At 42.9% G+C, this 19,523-nt stretch overlaps 2 protein-coding genes across 3 annotated transcripts in view; both read right to left on the reverse strand.

The window, feature by feature from the left end:
• Positions 1-570: 570 nt before the first annotated feature.
• Positions 571-16,727, reverse strand: LOC109898408 (stAR-related lipid transfer protein 3). The gene is made up of 14 exons (XM_020493373.2): positions 16,615-16,727; positions 11,422-11,666; positions 8,443-8,520; positions 8,187-8,264; positions 8,008-8,061; positions 7,324-7,441; positions 6,954-7,055; positions 6,647-6,795; positions 6,077-6,139; positions 3,435-3,530; positions 3,197-3,276; positions 2,899-3,003; positions 2,631-2,724; positions 571-2,529 (listed from the first exon to the last, which is right to left on the reverse strand). Exons 2-14 carry the CDS (start codon positions 11,638-11,640, stop codon positions 2,425-2,427), a joined length of 1,341 nt encoding a protein of 446 aa, XP_020348962.1. The 5' UTR covers positions 11,641-11,666; positions 16,615-16,727; the 3' UTR covers positions 571-2,424.
• A 559-nt stretch (positions 16,728-17,286) lies between these two features.
• The window catches only part of LOC109898409 (protein phosphatase 1 regulatory subunit 1B-like), a 28,272-nt gene continuing 26,035 nt past the window's right edge, over positions 17,287-19,523 (reverse strand). For both annotated transcript variants that reach the window (XM_020493374.2, XM_031833985.1), the window contains one exon: positions 17,287-19,224. In XM_020493374.2, coding sequence (XP_020348963.1) covers positions 19,076-19,224 — 149 coding nt within the window. In that variant the 3' untranslated portion in view covers positions 17,287-19,075. The remainder of the gene's footprint in view (positions 19,225-19,523) is intronic.

Consider the following 19,523-nt stretch of genomic DNA (forward strand, 5'->3'; position numbering starts at 1 on the left):
GAGCGTGACCATGTTCATTAGGGAATGCAATAGGACACTTTTTAAAACAATAAGTGTTTCTTATTGGACAGCCTGGTCTCATAGACTAGGCGTAAGACAGTAAACGTAAATCCGGGATACTCATATTAGTATGACGTGTTACATTTGGTACGGTTACATAACACCCAAGGTTACTTAAGGCAAAAAAATAAAAAATAGAAAAAGTAGTGTGGTTGTCCCGGCCATATAACGTGAACATCTAGCAACCCAAAGGTTGCAGAGGACAAGTCCAGGTAGTCCATGTTCCAGTCCATTTTGTTCAGTTTGGCACCTAATGGACAAAACCCTGTGTGTTGCCTGTATCTACTCAGTTAACAAACACTCAGTGGTTTGTGTCACGTTCCCTGTGAAATTATCCTTATCAGAGGAGTCCCTCCTAATATCACAAGTGTACATTTTGTAAATCAGGCTTTTCTATGTAGGCCTACAGGATAACCTACTCAACCAGGCATCTTGGACAGTTTGTGTTACAGGGTTGAGGGGTTGGTTTACTGGAAAGGCTGAGAAATGGGAGTCAGGATGTTTCATCAATAACTATTTTCAACATTTTATTAGAGATTCAAGGCGGGCTAATCTTCTGTTAAAAAAAATACAATTCAGTATCCTGGTAAAATATTTGAAGACGATCGTAAATTGACACATTTTTTTGTAAACGATCAGCAGTTTGTATGATTTCAAAACATTAGAACAATCATAGAAATTAAAACATACCAAACTGAAAATAAAGCAACCTTTGCAACACATACCTTTAGCAAACAAGTGATATTCTAGTAATAGATAAGTCCTAACAGTTAAAGTGTGGTCACAGTGACACTATATGCCCATTTCTGTCACTGTGACAAAGGCACCAAACCAACCAACAGCTTTCTCAGCCCAATTATTAGTTAAGAGATTTACAGAACTGGTTTATGTGTGAAACTCCCACTCACACAGATGGCAACCTGTTCACATTATCTTCAGACTTTTTTTCTTCATCATGGAAATCAAAGACCATATTTTCACTTTCAGACAGCCCATACATTTTTTTTAAAAACATTTTGTTTCTTTGTTCAACATGTTTTGTTTCTGTTCTGATACAATAACGATGTAGCTAAGCCTGTTAATAACTAGGGCCCTAAAATAGAGTGGAGCCCAAAACAGAACAAGTCCGACTTGTATTTTTACAGGACTGCAAGGCATTAGAGGGGAACATGAGTTCTCACAAGCATAATGTTCAATGACCTGACACACCAGACATTCAGTACTGCATCGCCATGCACACAGCAGGCTGATAGCTGAAGGTTGTGATATGCAAAGCAGCATGCTTTGCCATTGAGGAACTGTCATATGTTTATTAGATACAGAGAATCAGAACTCTGATTATAGCCAATTTCAATATTGCATCCACCACAATGATACATGTTTAACATAAAGAATCACATAATTCATTTACTGCCACTTCTCCATCTACAGTATGTCTGCAGTCAAGGCTTATCTCAGAAGGCTGCGATACAGTTACAATTTAGATCAACCATCATTAAGGGCAGTTGGATTCCCTCTACCTAAAAAGGCCACTAAAGGCTTGGCACAGAAGAGTATCTGAAACTCTTTATGAACCCATGAGCGACTGATAAGTCATCACAACCACGCATCTTGAGCTCCATTAAGTAGGTTGTCTCCTATTGTTAGTAGATCTGTGGTGGTGTCGCCCTCTAGTGGCCGGAGGACTACAGCACTCCTACAGTGAGCTTCAATGGATCACAGTGCAGTGAGGGTCAACGAGGACAAAAGGGACACCCTGTGGGTTCATTGTGTTCCAACAGTTACATTTTTGTTTATGATGTGGTCATGTGTAGCGGTTTCCCAGGTTACCAAAGAATGACAGTGAAGACAGTGGAAAAACAACAAGAAAAAAGCATAACAGCCAGTCAATGGCTAACATAAATGTGCGGTAGAATAAGGCTCAGAGTTAGTGGTCTTCATCAAGTCTCATCAAGCGTAGTCCTAGTCTGCCCTCCATTACACGTTCAATACTGTTAGACTTCTTGGCTGGAGGGAGATGCAGCCAGCACTGGCATCAGTGAGAGAAACAGCAGAAAAGTTACATAAAAACGTGTGTAACTATGTTTAAAAACAACATGGAGTCCATGGGAGAGGAGGAACATCTCTTGACAGTCCCAGACCTCCTCACGTCTAAAAGACAGGTGAAAGTACAGACACACCAGTCTCCCATTCTCTATGCTGTTGACCTTCCTCTAGTCTAAGTAAGTTTGATATCCACCATAATCTCAAGTGCACTTCCAACTGTAGGTGTTCCCATAAATCTGCAGTGACACCACCAAACCTGCGGTGGCGCTGTGGGTTGCAAGCATCTAGCTTCCCGACAGGAAGTAAGTGAGAGGGCATCTAGCGAGTGGACCGTAGGTCACGGATGCGCTGGCGTAGATGGGCCATAAACTCAAACATGGTGGCAGCCAGACTCTGGTGGATAAGGTAGCGGGGCAGTCGACCCTAAAACAAAACAAGATCAGACATGTACTGCTTCTCCAGCCCACTGACTATACATCAAAGCAACATGCACACACAAACCATCCTCAACAGTCTGTTCTTACCTTGAGGTCTGTGTTGAGCACCCAGATAAAGGTACAGACCGAGGGGTTACTGCTGGACTTCAGGACCACAAACCCTCCTGGACCATTCTCACCTCTAGGGAAGAGAAGAGAGAGAGGGATGGATGGTAGGGAGGAGAAGAGAGAGTTAGAGGAGAGGGAGGGTAGTACCACACGTTGGCTAATTAACTAGCATGAATGGTCTGGTTGACATGATCTGCTTTCAGTGTTGTTTCCAGTGAAATGAGGCTGTCTAGAGGCAAGGCCAGACCTGACATAGCGACTGTGCGGAGGCTTGGCGTCGTGGTCGGTTGCCATGCCAGCGGAGACGTAGCAGTCTCGTTTGCGTTCCACCCGCCTCACATTCACAAAGTCCCTGAGGGATACAAGGACATGAATTACTTTTACATTCAAAACATGGACGAGGGCTGGCACCCTATATAAAATGGCACCCTATAGAATGTACTAATTTTGACCAGAGTCCTATGCGGGCCCTGGTCCAAATTAGTGCACTACATAGGGAACAGGATGACTCCATATTCGAGGTAGTCCATGTTGTGTTGCTTTACCTGGCAGACACTACCCCCCCTGCTGCCCCGGAAGAGATATCGTACGACACCAGGGTGTTGTCATCCACCCTCTGGAGGATCTAAAGGAACAAATGGAGAGCAATGTCAGCCTTTGGCATCGTATGGGCCACAACAACTGATCTGAATCAAAAACAAAACAGTTTACACAGTAGGTTCACTGTACTAGGTTAAGCCTGTTTGTCTGATGAGAAAAAGAGGAGAGGATAGTGCAGGTTACCTGGCAACCAGAAATGGTTTTGTTCCACTGGGCCATCTTCTCTGGCTGTAAGATCACCTCCTGGTACACCAGCTCTGCAGGACACTGCATGAAGGCCTGGGACAGACAAAACACAAAACCTATCAAACAGTCTAGGAAGACCTTGAATATACGATATACAGTGCCTTCAGAAAGTATTCAAACCCCCTGACTTGTTCCACATTGTTACAGCCTTGTTCTAAAATTGATTAAATCGTTTTTTCCCCCTCATCAATCTACACACAATACCAAAGCAATGTATTTATTTTTTACTGAAATATCACATTTACATAAGTATTCAGACCCTTCACTCAGTACTTTGTTGAAGCACCTTTAGCAGTGATTACAGCCTCGAGTCTTCTTGGGTATGACGCTACAAGCTTGGAACATCTGTATTTGGGGAGTCTCTCCCATTCTTCTCTGGAGATCCTCTCAAGCTCTGTCGGGTTGGATGGGGAGCGTTGCTGCATAGACATTTTCTGGTCTCTCCAGAGAAGTCTGATCAGGTTCCAGTCTGAGCTCTGGCTGGGCCACTCAAGGACATTCAGAGACTTGTCCTGAAGCTACTCCTGTTTGTCCTCAAATCAAATCAAATTTATTTGTCACATACACATGGTTAGCAGATGTTAATGCGAGTGTAGCGAAATGCTTGTGCTTCTAGTTCCGACAATGCAGTAATAACGAACAAGTGATCTAACTAACAATTCCAAAAAAAACTACTGTCTTATACACAGTGTAAGGGGATAAAGAATATGTACATAAGGATATATGAATGAGTGATGGTACAGAGCAGCATAGGCAAGATACGGTAGATGATATCGAGTACAGTATATACATATGAGATGAGTATGTAAACCAAGTGGCATAGTTAAAGTGGCTAGTGATACATGTATTACATAAGGATTCAGTCGATGATATAGAGTACAGTATCTACGTATGCATATGAGATGAATAATGTAGGGTAAGTAACATTATATAAGGTAGCATTGTTTAAAGTGGCTAGTGATATATTTACATCATTTCCCATCAATTCCCATGATTAAAGTTGCTGGAGTAGAGTCAGTGGCATTGACAGTGTGTTGGCAGTAGCCACTCAATGTTAGTGGTGGCTGTTTAACAGTCTGATGGCCTTGAGATAGAAGCTGTTTTTCAGTCTCTCGGTCCCAGCTTTGATGCACCTGTACTGACCTCGCCTTCTGGATGACAGCGGGGTGAACAGGCATTGGCTCGGGTGGTTGATGTCCTTGATGATCTTTATGGCCTTCCTGTAGCATCGGGTGGTGTAGGTGTCCTGGAGGGCAGGTAGTTTGCCCCCGGTGATGCGTTGTGCAGACCTCACTACCCTCTGGAGAGCCTTACGGTTGAGGGCGGTGCAGTTGCCATACCAGGCGGTGATACAGTCCGCCAGGATGCTCTCGATTGTGCATCTGTAGAAGTTTGTGAGTGCTTTTGGTGACAAGCCGAATTTCTTCAGCCTCCTGAGGTTGAAGAGGCGCTGCTGCGCCTTCCTCACGATGCTGTCTGTGTGAGTGGACCAATTCAGTTTGTATGTGATGTGTATGCCGAGGAACTTAAAACTTGCTACCCTCTCCACTACTGTTCCATCGATGTGGATGGGGGGGGTGTTCCCTCTGCTGTTTCCTGAAGTCCACAATCATCTCCTTAGTTTTGTTGACGTTGAGTGTGAGGTTATTTTCCTGACACCACACTCCGAGGGCCCTCACCTCCTCCCTGTAGGCCGTCTCGTCGTTGTTGGTAATCAAGCCTACCACTGTTGTGTCGTCCGCAAACTTGATGATTGAGTTGGAGGCGTGCGTGGCCACGCAGTCGTGGGTGAACAGGGAGTACAGGAGAGGGCTCAGAACGCACCCTTGTGGGGCCCCAGTGTTGAGGATCAGCGGGGAGGAGATGTTGTTGCCTACCCTCACCACCTGGGGGCGGCCCGTCAGGAAGTCCAGTACCCAGTTGCACAGGGCGGGGTCGAGACCCAGGGTCTCGAGCTTGATGACGAGCTTGGAGGGTACTATGGTGTTGAATGCCGAGCTGTAGTCGTCCTGACTGTGTGCTTAGGGCCGATGTCCTGTTGGAAGGTGAACCTTTGCCCCAGTCTGAGGTCCTTGACATAATTCTGTCTCGGAGCTCTATGGTCAATTCCTTTGACCTCATGGCTTGGTTTTTGCTCTGACATGCACTGTCAACTGTGGGACCTTATACAGACAGGCGTGTGCCTTTCCAAATCATGTCCAATCAATTGAATTGACCACAGGTGGACTCCAATCAAGTTGTAGAAACATCTCAAGGATGATCAATGGAAACAGGATGCACCTGAGCTCAGTTTCAAGTCTCATATTTCTTTCTTTTTTTCCCTTATACAGTTGCAAAAATGTCAAAACAACCTGTTTTCGCTTTGTCATTATGGGGTATTGTGTGTAGATTGCTGAGGAAAAATATGTATTTAATCCATTTTAGAATAAGGCTGTAACGTAACAAAATGTGGAAAAAGTGAAGGGGTCTGAATACTTTCCAAAGGCATATAGCCCAATATACTAAATACTTACACCAGACAAGCCACACGTTATGAAAGAAAAATACATACACAAAAATAAACAGTGATGACAGTGTACCTTGAGAATGAAGGTCTTTCCATGGAAGGGGATCTCCAGTGTGTACACAGAATCCCCCGCGTCCTGACAAAAGGAGAAAAAACGACATATTAGCAACATCCAGTAAATCTGTCACTATCAAACCATCTTGTGTCCAACCCAGAAACTAACAGCGTACAACAACAGGTAGCTAACTAGAAGCAACTGGAACACAGGTGTCACTCATTCCATGGAGGGCCAAGTGTCTGCAGGTTTTTTGCTCCTCCCTTGTACTTGATTGACCAATGATGGTCACTGATTAGTTAGGAACTCCCCTCACCCGGTTGTCTAGGTCTTAACTGTATACAAATTGAAAGTGAAAAAACAAACCTGCAGACACTCAGTGCAGCAGGTAGCCTAGTGGCATTGGGCCAGTAACCGAAAGGTTGCTGGAACGAACCGCCCCTGAACAAGACAGTTAACCCACCGTTCCTAGGCAGTCATTATAAACAAGAATTTGTTCTTAACTAACTTGTCTAGTTAAATAAAGGTTCAAAAAATTTTACAAAAATCATGGAATGAGTTTGACGCCCCTGAACTTGAGCCCCTCACATTGTTCTTCTCAAACTTCCAGTTCTCCTCCTGGGCCAGGATCTGTTCCACCAAGGCCATGGCCTCTTTACCCTGCCTCACCAGCGCCTTCTCCTGGGGGGAGACTGCCCTGCGACCCAGCCCCTCCTCATCCAGGTCCTCCTCAGACCCTGGCCATCATAATACAACAACACACACAGACAGGTAGAATGGATATTACAGTTAGGTAAGAGACAGCGTAAAGGTGAAACAAAGAGAAAGAGAGATATGGCAGACAAGGAAGATTGAGAAAGACATTGAGAATTACAAGGGAGATGTCGTGTGGTACCTGCGAGGGATTCAGGTGGAGAGTAGAACTGTCCTTCAGACACAGCGCGAGGGTAGATCATGGGAGCTCGCTCCGACGCTGCGTTCACTGCTGCTAGGTAGGCTGAGGGAGACAGAGACCATAAAGGGAAGAGTAAAAGACCACACATCTTCCTCTTCTCTTTGTTCATTCCATTATTGCAAATGTAACCATCTCATCATTCCATCCTACTTGTCTGTCCAATACAACCCACTTCCCGCTTCTGAGGGGATTTCCTGAGGGCCCAGACCTTATTTAGCATATTCATGTGCTATCTGGCAAAATGACAGAACAAACATGGTCAATGGAAAGTCCTGGACCATTCAAATGTATCCATGTCTCTGTGACTCACCTCTCTCATCACCAGCCTCTATGGAGAGCACCTTGAAGTCCAGGAACCACGTCTCCAGCCACGCCACCACAAAGGATGTGATGGGCAACACGTAGCCAAAGGCATTCTGGGATAGCAGCTGTGTGAGGAATGACATGTCAGTCTGAGACAAGTGGTGTATATATAGGCTACATCCCAAATGGCACCCTATTCCCTATTTAGTACACTACATTTGACCAGGGCCCATAAAGGGTCTGGTCAAAAGTAGTGCACTATGGAGGAAAGGGTGGCATTTGGTACTCTAACATACACATGTGTAGAAAGCCATATTGCATTTGAATAAGCACTACTGCTTCTGCCATTTTCAAGACGTGACGCTGAGCAGGTATCTTGACAAAAGCAACACTTTGTCTCGTTCCCCTTCATTATGAATAAATAGCAAAGAGATGGTAGGGGGTGTGGCTTCAGGCTGTCGACACGTCGCGTCGACACAGAGGGCAGAAGGCTTAACTCTGATCATAATAGATTTGAATGTATAATCCCCACCATGCTGAGTACACAGTAAAGGTCAACTGCGGACAAACTGACAATATACTCATGTTCTTATTGAATAGAGAAGTGAAAATGTGAAGTGGCTCAGAACAGAGACAAGTGTGGAGCTCAGTCCAAACGGTTTCTGGTAAGAGGAGAGGGGGAGGCACTCACATTGGAGAGAATGACTTTGACTACAAGGAAGGAGCTGGTCACTAGAGTGGTGATCTAAAAGAATGAAACACTGTTAAAAACAACAGCTGGTATTGGTTGAGAGCAGACAGCACATCAAATATGACCATCAGTCCATCTAGGTACCAGTCTGTCGGGTCTGTCTCAAGGAGCGCTCTTACCGCAATGACCCACCAGTGCCTCAGACGCAGAGCAGCATAGCCCAACTGGAGACACAGGAAACGAAACAAGGCAAGGAGCTGTGGTGGAGAAAAAAAGACAACTTGGAAGTTTTACTCTTTTGTGATCATGAGAGCAGGCCATGTTGACTTAGCTTTCAATCAAGGCAAGGGTCAGCATGCGAGTAACCTTGACAGTACGTTCAGTCAAACGTATGACTTTCGGACCGATTATTATAACTTGATCGTTTACACTCACAAAGATGTCAAAGAAGGAGGACTGGAAGCTGTACTTGACAACCTCCAGCTCAAGGCTCTGCCAAATGGAGTTCTGGATCTGCAGCGGGACAAAGCAAGAGTAGAACCATTCGTAAAACATGTAGCCAGAGGCAAGCTCTTCCTATAACATACATACATCATTATTAGGGAACGCTGTCATAATGAGACAACATAACTGACACACAGAGAGAAAATAACCCGAAAGTAAACTGTTAACAGCTCTGCTGGGAATCTAACAATCTTGTTCACATTTTTAAGGAAGTGGTAAAGTGATAAGAGTAATACACTGGATGTACAAAACATTAAGAACACATGACCGACTGACCAGATGAATGCTACGATCCCTTATTGAAGTCACTTCAGATCAGTGTAGATGAATGGGAGGAGGCAGGTTAAAGAAGGATTTTTAAGCATTGAGACATGGATTGTGTATGTGTGCCATTCAGATGGTGAATTGGCAAGACAAAATATTTAAGTGCCTTTGAACTAGGGCTGGGCGATATGGACAAAATATCATATGGTATTTTTCACTATTTTTTTTACAGTATTTTATGTTTTTGATTAACGAAGGTTCTAAATTTGCTTTATGGGTAGTACGTAACCCTAGGGTGGCAACACATATATTCTAAATTATTTCAAATGAGTCTCTCTCCATTCTGAATGTTTTATAGTGTTCAATTAAACTTCAACCCAAAATAATTTCCACACTGCCACGATATGGGCAAAAATACTAGGCCATATTTTTTTAACCAAATGTTGCAATAGCGATTTAGATCAAAACACGGGTGAACTTTTGGAATCATGGAAATTGAATGTTTATTATAATTCTGTAGTTAGAATATAAATAATAGTGGGCACTTTGAATAGTGTTGTTTGACATGACAACGAATGAAAATGCAATGGACGAGTTATTGTGACAGTGTAGGACCCAAAGTGATATTCAGTGTTTCCTAGGGGACCCTATAATCTTTAGCTACATTAAATATTTTTTCATATAGCCAACATATTCATGCTTCGCCTATTTCTCTTTGATTTAGAAGATACTGTTGCACAAACAACATGCTGATTTAAGCCTCCACCAGTACTGCTATCAAGCTGTATTAGCTAGCTACGTTTGCTCCTGACTCAGTACTTTTATTAGCTAGTTAGCCAGCTAACAAGTTATTAGCATTAGTGGCTAACACGATTTAGCTTAACTTGCTAAGAAAATACAAACGAATTGTTTGCAGATGTAAGAAACACAAACTGATATTGTAATTATAGAACGCTTGTGGATTTATATTAAGATCAAAGTGGAAACAACATCGTTGTCCTCAACATTGTTGCATGTGCTGCATTGACCATGCAGACTGAACGAAAAAAAATGTCTCGTTGTCAAGCAACAAGAAATGCGCTCCTTGAGTGGCAGGGGGTGGGACTAGAGCTGTGTTGAAAGTGGCATGGAGAGAGAGAGAGAGCGGAGAAGGGTGACTCAAGTAGCAGAGTAAACTATAAAAATGGACGTTACACACGGCACATTTAACAAACCAAACATTCAAATAGCTTTATAGAAGGTAAAGTAAAAACCCAAACGTCCGTGCATAAATACTGGTATATAGTAAAATACGGTATACTGCCCAGCCCTACTTTGAAAAGGCGTACCAGTTTGTGTCAAGAACTACAACACTGCTGGGATTTTCACAATCAACAGTTGAACGCTTTCGACACCTTGTAGAGGAATGGGATCTTAATGTGTGGTATACACACAATATACACAATTGGCATAATGTAGAACAGTGAAAGTAAGTATGGAGAGTGACACTGAGAAAAATAGTCAAAAACAAGGGGCAGAGACCAACAGGTGAGACACATAAGAGAAAGCAACAATACGTGCCCCCGAGCGGTCTAAGATACTGCATCTCAGTGGTAGAGGCGTCACTACAAACCATGGTTCCATTCCAGGCTGTATCACAGCGGTCTAAGATACTGCATCTCAGTGGTAGAGGCGTCACTACAAACCCTGGTTCCATTCCAGGCTGTATCACAGCGGTCTAAGATACTGCATCTCAGTGGTAGAGGCGTCACTACAAACCCTGGTTCCATTCCAGGCTGTATCACAGCGGTCTAAGATACTGCATCTCAGTGGTAGAGGCGTCACTACAAACCCTGGTTCCATTCCAGGCTGTATCACAGCGGTCTAAGATACTGCATCTCAGTGGTAGAGGCGTCACTACAAACCCTGGTTCCATTCCAGGCTGTATCACAGCGGTCTAAGATACTGCATCTCAGTGGTAGAGGCGTCACTACAAACCCTGGTTCCATTCCAGGCTGTATCACAGCGGTCTAAGATACTGCATCTCAGTGGTAGAGGCGTCACTACAAACCCTGGTTCCATTCCAGGCTGTATCACAGCGGTCTAAGATACTGCATCTCAGTGGTAGAGGCGTCACTACAAACCCTGGTTCCATTCCAGGCTGTATCACAGCTGTCTAAGATACTGCATCTCAGTGGTAGAGGCGTCACTACAAACCCTGGTTCCATTCCAGGCTGTATCACAGCGGTCTAAGATACTGCATCTCAGTGGTAGAGGCGTCACTACAAACCCTGGTTCCATTCCAGGCTGTATCACAGCGGTCTAAGATACTGCATCTCAGTGGTAGAGGCGTCACTACAAACCCTGGTTCCATTCCAGGCTGTATCACAGCGGTCTAAGATACTGCATCTCAGTGGTAGAGGCGTCACTACAAACCCTGGTTCCATTCCAGGCTGTATCACAGCTGTCTAAGATACTGCATCTCAGTGGTAGAGGCGTCACTACAAACCCTGGTTCCATTCCAGGCTGTATCACAGCGGTCTAAGAGGGGGTAGGCTGTCATTGTAAATAAGAATTAGTTCTTAACTGATTTGCCTAGATGAATAAAGGTTATATAAAATAAATTAAATGAGAGAGTAGAAATAGATTGACAATGAGTGAACTCACATTGAGCTCGATGATCCACAGCAGTGAGATGAAGAGGAGGTCAAAGGTGACAAAGAGGCAAAATGTGCGACGGACGTCCGAGATGACCTTCTTCTCCCCAGGGGGCACCATCAGGTAGTGGGGGGAGGGGAGGGATACAGTGGTGGAGTAGGACGCATTCAGAGAGGCGATGGCAGGAAGGCTCCCCCCAAACTGCCCATAGTCCACTCCGCCCGGCATTCCTACTGAGAGAGGGGCCGATCCACCTGCGACAGAGAGAGAGGGAGTAATGGTGAAGTGTGGCCAGTAAAAGTGCAAGGATAAGGGGGAACTCATGTTGGTCTGGTCTGCCAAAAGCGGTGGAGTTTGCTATAATTTAAAAGCTTAGAGTTGAACTATTTGACTATTTCTTGAAAAAAAAAAGTTTAATAAAATGTTATTTTTAAACCTTTAACATAAATGCCGATTTTTTTCATATTCTCATACACTACATGGTCAAGAGTATGTGGACAACTGTTCGTCGAACATCTCATTCCAAAATTATGGGCATTAATATAGAGTTGGTCCCCCCCTTTACTGCTATAACAGAATCTGGGAAAGCTTTCCACCAGATGTTGAATCATTGCTGATGGGACTTGCTTCCATTAAGCCACAAGAGCGTTAGAGGCCTAATCGTTTGACCTGGCTCACAGTCAGCATTCCAATTCATCACAAAGGTGTTCGATAGGGTTGAGGTCAGGGCTCTGTGCAGGCCAGTCAAGTTCTTCCACACCGATCTCAACAAACCATTTCTGTATGGACCTCGCTTTGTGTGCGGGGGGCATAACAGGAAAGGGCATTCCCCAGACTGTTGCAAGCACAGAATCTTCTACAATATCATTGTATGCAGTAGCGTTAAGATTTACCTTCACTGGAACTAAGGGCCCTAGCACGAACACTGCAAAACAGCCTCAGACCATTATTCCTCATCCAATAAACTTTACAGTTGGCACTATGCATTGGGGCAGGTAGTGTTCTCCTGGCATCCGCCAAACCCAGATTCGTCCGTCAGACGGTGAAGCGCGATTCATCACTCAAGAGAACACTTTTCCACTTCTCCAGAGTCCAATGGCGAGCATTACACCACTCCAGCTGACGCTTGGCATTGTGCATGGTGATCTTAGGCTTGTGTGTTGCAACCAAGGACAGACGATTTTACGCGCTTCAGCACTCGGTGGTCCCGTTCTGTGAGCTTGTGTGGCCTACCACTTTGCGGCTGAGCCGTTGTTGCTCCTAAACGTTTACACTTCACAATAACAGCACTTATAGTTGACTGGGGCAGCTCTAGCGGGGCAGAAATTTTACAAACTGACTTGTTGGAAAGGTGGCATCCTATGACAGTGTCATGTTGAAAGTCACCGAGCTCTTCAATAAGGCCATTCTATTGTCAATGTTATTCTATTGAGATTGTGTGGCTTTGTGCTCAATTTTATACACCGGTCAGCAACGGGTATGGCTGAAATAGCTGAATCCACTCATTTTAAAGGGTGTCCGGTGGACTCCAAGTTGTAGAAACATCTCAAGGATGATCAATGTAAACAGGATGCACATGAGCTCAATTTCAAGTCTCATAGCAAAGGGTTTGAATACTTATGTAAATAAGGTATTTCTGTTTTTATACATTAGCAAAATTTGGGGGTATTGTGTGTAGACTGATGAGGGAAAAAAATATTTAATCCATTTTAGAGCAAGGCTGTAACGTAACAAAATGTGGAAATAGTCAAGGGGTCTGAATACTTTGAATACTTTCCGAATGCACAGTACTGTATTCTAGTCAAGGCCATCCTATTCAACTATTGCTGTACATATACTATTGTATCCTATGTATTCTTCAGATATACTACATTTTCTATCCATATACATCACATACATGCACAATATTTTACTCCGGACTCAGACATGGCTTGTTCTAATGTCTATATTTCTTAAATCCATTCTTTTACTTTCAGATTTGCTTGTTGTGTGTATTGTTAGATATTACAGCACTGTTGGAGCTAGGAACTCAGAGCATGCGCAGACCAGCTGGCTGGCTGGTGTTTACGGACATATTCAATCAATCCCTATCCCAGTCTGCTGTTCCCACATGCTTCAAGAGGGCCACCATTGTCCCTGTTCCCAAGAAAGCTAAGGTAACGGAGTTAAACGACTACCGCCCCGTAGCGCTCACTTCCGTCATCATAAAGTGCTTTGAGAGACAAGTCAAGGACCATATCACCTCCATCCTACCTGACACCCTAGACCCACTCCAATTTGCTTACCGCCCAAATAGGTCCACAGACGATGCAATCTCAACCACACTGCACACTGCCCTAACCCATCTGGACAAGAGGAATACCTATGTGAGAATGCTGTTCATCGACTACTCAGCATATAACGCCATAGTACCCTCCAAACCTGTCACCAAGCTCGAGACCCAGGGTCTCGACCCCGCCCTGTGCAACTGGGTACTGGACTTCCTGACGGGCCGCCCCCAGGTGGTGAGGGTAGGTAACAACATCTCCACCCCGCTGATCCTCAACACTGGGGCCCCACAAGGGTGCGTTCTGAGCCCTCTCCTGTACTACCTGTTCACCCATGCACCCATGCACGCCTCCAACTCAATCATCAAGTTTGTGGACGACACTACAGTGGTAGGCTTGATTACCAACAACAACAACGAGATGAGGGCCCTCGGAGAGTGGTGTCAGGAAAATAACCTCACACTCAACGTCAACAAAACAAAGGAGATGATTGTGGACTTCAGAAAACAGCAGAGGGAGCACCCCCCTATCCACATCGACGGTCAGTAGTGGAGAGGGTAGTAGTTAAGTTCCTCGGTGTACACATCACGGACAAACTGAATTGGTCCACCCACAGACAGCGTCGTGAAGAAGGCGGAGCAGCGCCTCTTCAACCTCAGGAGGCTGAAGAAATTTGGCTTGTCACCAAAAGCACTCACAAACTTCTACAGATGCACAATCGAGAGCATCCTGTCGGGCTGTATCACCGCCTGGTACGGCAACTGCTCCGCCCACAACCGTAAGGCTCTCCAGAGGGTAGTGAGGTCTGCACAACGCATCACCCGCATCATCACTACCTGCCCTCCAGGACACCTACACCACCCGATGTCACAGGAAGGCCATAAAGATCATCAAGGACAACAACCACCCGACCCACTGCCTGTTCACCCCGCTATCATCCAGAAGACGAGGTCAGTACAGGTGCATCAAAGCAGGGACTGAGAGACTGAAAAACAGCTTCTATCTCAAGGCCATCAGATGGTTAAACAGCCACCACTAACATTGAGTGGCTGCTGCCAACACACGGACTCAACTCCAGCCACTTTAATAATGGAAATTGATGTAAAAATATATCACTAGTCACTTTAAACAATGCTAATTAATACAATGTTTACATACCCTGCATTACTCATCTCATATGTATATACTGTACTCTATATCATCTTCTGCATCTTTATGTAATACATGTATCACTAGTCACTTTAAACAATGCTAATTAATACAATGTTTACATACCCTACATTACTCATCTCATATGAATATACTGTACTCGATACCATCTATTCCATCTTGCCTATGCCGTTCTGTACCATCACTCATTCATATATCTTTATGTACATATTCTTTATCCCTTTACACTCACATTAACATCTGATAACCATGTGTATGTGACAAATACATTTGATTTGTTTATTTCACCTGTATTTAAACAGGTAGGCCAGTTGAGAACAAGTTCTCATTTACAACTGCCACCTGGCCAAGATAAAGCAAAGCAGTGCGACAAAAACAACAACACAGAGTTACACATAAACAAACGTACAGTCAATAACACAATAGAAAAATCTATGTACCGTGCGTGCAAATGTAGAAGATTAGGGAAGTAAGGCAATAAATACACCATAGAGGCAAAATAATTACAATTTGCAAGTAGAGATACTGGGATGCAAAAGAGCAAGAAGATAAATAACAATATGGGGATGAGGTATTTCATCCCCTATACACAATTATGTGTATAGGTGACCAATAACATTTGATCATCATCAATAATGACATTCTATTCTAGACAATAGATCATACAAAATGATTGCCTGATTATCTTCTGAATTTCCCAATACCCTGTTTGTAAACTTTTAAATTATATCAATCTCAACTGTTTATCTTTTCCAGTGATGAAGATATGGATGTCTAATGTTATGGTGGGGTATGCAAAAATGGGTCAACTTTGAGCACCTTTGGATGTTGGATGTTTTGGCATTCAGGTCCAAAAAGGCATGTCCTGACCACTTCTACCATGGGCAAATATGTATAGGTTTTGTTCAAATCAAAAGGGGTCCTGTCAAAAAGTGATTGAATTAAAATGTAAATACCTCACAAGGAAAACTTAACACAACAGTGTTTTCAGTAAAAAGGCATACATGCACGGAAAGGGCAAAGATGATAGATGTTGTCAATCAACAAGACTTGATCTTCCCTGTGATGGCCGGCCCACCCTCTAATAAAGTAAACACAAGTTACTTTGAACATTGGACTGTTAGAGATAACAATAAATGCTGTTGATTTATCTGATTCTGAGAAGGCCTATTTAGAGTATTGATTAGCTTAGAATGCATCAATTAGCATTGGGGTTGAAGACTGAACACATTAGGCTAAATTACCCTCCTACAGACAAACAACTTAACCCTGAGATCTGGCCTGTGTACCGCAAGCCACATTACATAAGTGACCAACTTGACCAACCAGTCGACACAAATCACTGTATTAGAAATGGTACGAAAACGGTACAATAACTAGGTAACTTATATAGCTAACTAGCTACAGTAGATAGCTAACCAGCTAGCTAGCTGACAGCTAAACTGAAACTGGCAAGGTACAACTGGTTTAGCAATACATGCAGGTTCCGTTTACGTACACACATGTACAATTAGTATATAATACTGGGGGTGATATTTAATTGATTTAGGCTTGCATTACAAGTGGAGAAAACAACAGTGCTAGCGCTTGCTTTAGCATTACCATTAGCGAGCTAACAACATAGCCACAGTATACACCCCATTCTCATGAATATATTACAATTAAACATAAATAAATAGGACACAAATGTCACATCTGAACAATGACCACGCGAAATTGGTTTGAATTTTATAAGGAGAACTGTAGTCCTGAGCCTTTAACTCACCTATTTAGTACTTCATCATCGACGAAACATATCTTCCGGGAATACCTTTTACATGAAAGGGGTCACTATTTCACTTCCGGCTTAGATTTGTGGTAATCTGGCTTTAATGTCTATGGTGGTACGATGTTAGCTATTTGTTTTTAATCTGACAACAGTAGCATTAGGCTACTTAATATACAAATGCAATATTAAAGGACCTATCATTATATTTGTCTCTTGTTGCAATAACTTATCAGTCCAAATAAATAAATTAGCATATTTTCTAGGAAGCCTATTTTTTATTTTGTCAGCTGACTTTGCCAGTTTTGTTTTCCATGCGGGTGTTTTCTGACAAACTCCACTTGACGGACATACTGCACTTCATGAACATACCATCTGAGAAGCAACCAGACAGCATTCCAAGTATCAGAATTCCTTCTGGAATGTGGGTAATGTTCATTCATTCCGTCATAGGCTGTGAAATACTGACCACTTGTTTTAATCATTTTGTGCATGCAGTAGTAACTATAATTAAGGTCATATATGTTATTTTAAAAAGTATATTTTCAAAGTTTTAGGATTAGTTTCACACATCAGAACAAATCGAATTCCTTCATCCAAACCGTGTCCTTCATCACAGACACACATACACACAAGGATTGCAAGCATAAACACACACACACACACAAAAAGTAATTTCAAATCAGGAAAATGTGTTTTAATAGATATTGTTATTGTGGCTCACATTGAAATGTCTACATCTTTAACAAGAACAGAAAAAAAGAATGAAATAAAGAAGAATATTATCGATTCGAGTTCATTCTTGCCATGGCACTCGCCTATTGACCGTGGAGGGTAGAGAGACTTGGAGAAGGAGAGGATGCTCACTCCAGCCAGACAGTGAGAGAATGGAGGGAGTAGGTGCCATATGTCTCAACACTTTAAAGGGCTGCCCAGCCCATACACCCAGGCAAGAGAAAAGAGCATACAAATGTTCAATTGTCCAAGAAAAAGAGAATCAAAACAATTACAATATATTAGCAGTTTGGTACAGATTGAGACATTCAGCTGTGCCACTATCAAAATGTATTCCGCTGACTCAGGCAATCCTGCAGTTGGAGAACAGATGTGATGGAAATGAAAGAAAACTGATTAATTAGACTGACATTATCAATGAGTATATGATGATAATGACATTCTGAGGGTGAATATTTTAATATTCAAATGTGTCATTCCATTTCAGCAGAAAGAGAGTCACTATGTATTGTATTGTCTGTGTTGTTTTCCATGAGAATATGAAAAACACAGTTATCCAAGTCATGACTAAAAGGTTACTAAATGTTGTGACAATTGTTCAGTAGAAAGAGACCATATACAGCTAAGTTGATTAATGCATCTTTACACAGGAAATTATTTAATCAAACAAACAAAACGAATCTGATTCTGCATACAAAATGAATACATTTTTTTCCCTCACAAAAAAAACTAAATTGGACTACTTTTACAAAAGCATGGCATCCTCACATACACCCAGAGTACATCATTGACACACATAGCTTTGATGGACACCAAAAATAACTTCAAATGCATCACAAATAAATGTTTCAAATACATTGCAAATCTAGATCATTTCAATTATATAGATGCATATTATCTGAAGGCCTATGCAGTGCACAGTTTATTGTATGTAAATCCATGTCAATATACACACGCTCTGGTTATTCTACATCCCCTATCTTGCCACAAGATGGCAGCAGCTGCTCACTTCTTCCAAGAACAAGATCTCAATATGATTATGCTGCAGATATCCAATCTAGGCCAGAGTGAAATTTGGTACACATTATACAGGTCTTTTGTGATTTTGAAAGGAACCCATATGGGAGTCTGTATTATCATATCTGCACAGTAACGGAGCAGCTTTAGAATATAGTCTGAACTGACAGTGAGAAGATATCTCCTCTGTGTGTGTGTGTGTGTGTGTGTGTGTGCTCTATACTGAAGCTGATCATCAAGCTGTTTGTCTGTTTGCAGTTATTTTGAGTGCCGTGTAATTATTTCCAGCCATTATTCCATTGCTTTGTAACATTAAAGAGCAAAGTAAGAAAGTGAGAAGTGAATGAATGGTTCCCCTGACATGGAAGAGAAGACTAGCTTTGCAGTGAGGGGGACCTCAAGGTCACGGTGACCTTGCCCTATCCACTCATCTCATTAGTTCTAAGGAGACACTCCTCACCTCTTCACAAGGGCCATATCTATTATACATTCTCTCTCCCTCTCTCCCTCTCTCTTTCCAGATTTTTTTGCTCACAGATTTGCCGACAGTACCTACATTCATTCATTTAATTTGAATACTTACCATTCAAACTTAGAAGCTCTCTTTCTCACTCACACGTTCACACATTAAAGTCACTCATTCATTCACTCAGTCGTTCACACATCTGCCACCATCCCTCTCCCTTCATTTGTTCCCTTCAAAGTAGTGTTAAAATTTTACACTTTTGCGCACTTTCTTTGCCTTCTCCTCTGTCTTTTCTTCTGTCGTTTCCTCCTCTTTCTCCTCTTCTTTCTCTTCCCCCTCTTCCTCTTCATCCGGCTTCTCTGATTGGTCTGTGGTGCTGGTCGCTTGGGGGTCTATGGAGACAAAGAGGTGAAGTCAAAGAACAGCAGCACACACTGGTCTCCTTCCAATCAAACCACTTACCTTCTACACAAGTCAGCTTGAAGACCGCTTAGATTTGTGGATTTCGACGTTGCATAAAATACATGCAGGGAAGGTAAACAAACAACACTAGGGAAAGAGGTTAATCTATTCACGGGACATCATAATAACTCTACTCCCAAACTAGTCTATGGTAATCTGGTTCTACTTGTCATTTCCTGGTCAGGCATGTGCCTCCTGTGAGTGTGTGTGTCGAAATACATGTGTGTGA

The sequence above is a fragment of the Oncorhynchus kisutch genome, linkage group LG10 (assembly GCF_002021735.2).
Source record: "Oncorhynchus kisutch isolate 150728-3 linkage group LG10, Okis_V2, whole genome shotgun sequence".
Lineage (NCBI taxonomy): Eukaryota > Metazoa > Chordata > Actinopteri > Salmoniformes > Salmonidae > Oncorhynchus > Oncorhynchus kisutch.

Excerpts from the sequence above, each read along its gene's own strand:
- LOC109898408 (XM_020493373.2), bottom strand. The coding sequence starts at position 11,640 with ATGCCGGGCGGAGTGGACTATGGGCAGTTTGGGGGGAGCCTTCCTGCC. Across the intron at positions 8,265-8,442 it reads CCTCCTTCTTTGACATCTTT|CTCCTTGCCTTGTTTCGTTT; the intron begins GTGAGTGTAAAC and ends TCTCCACCACAG. Across the intron at positions 3,277-3,434 it reads AAACCATTTCTGGTTGCCAG|ATCCTCCAGAGGGTGGATGA; the intron begins GTAACCTGCACT and ends TTGTTCCTTTAG.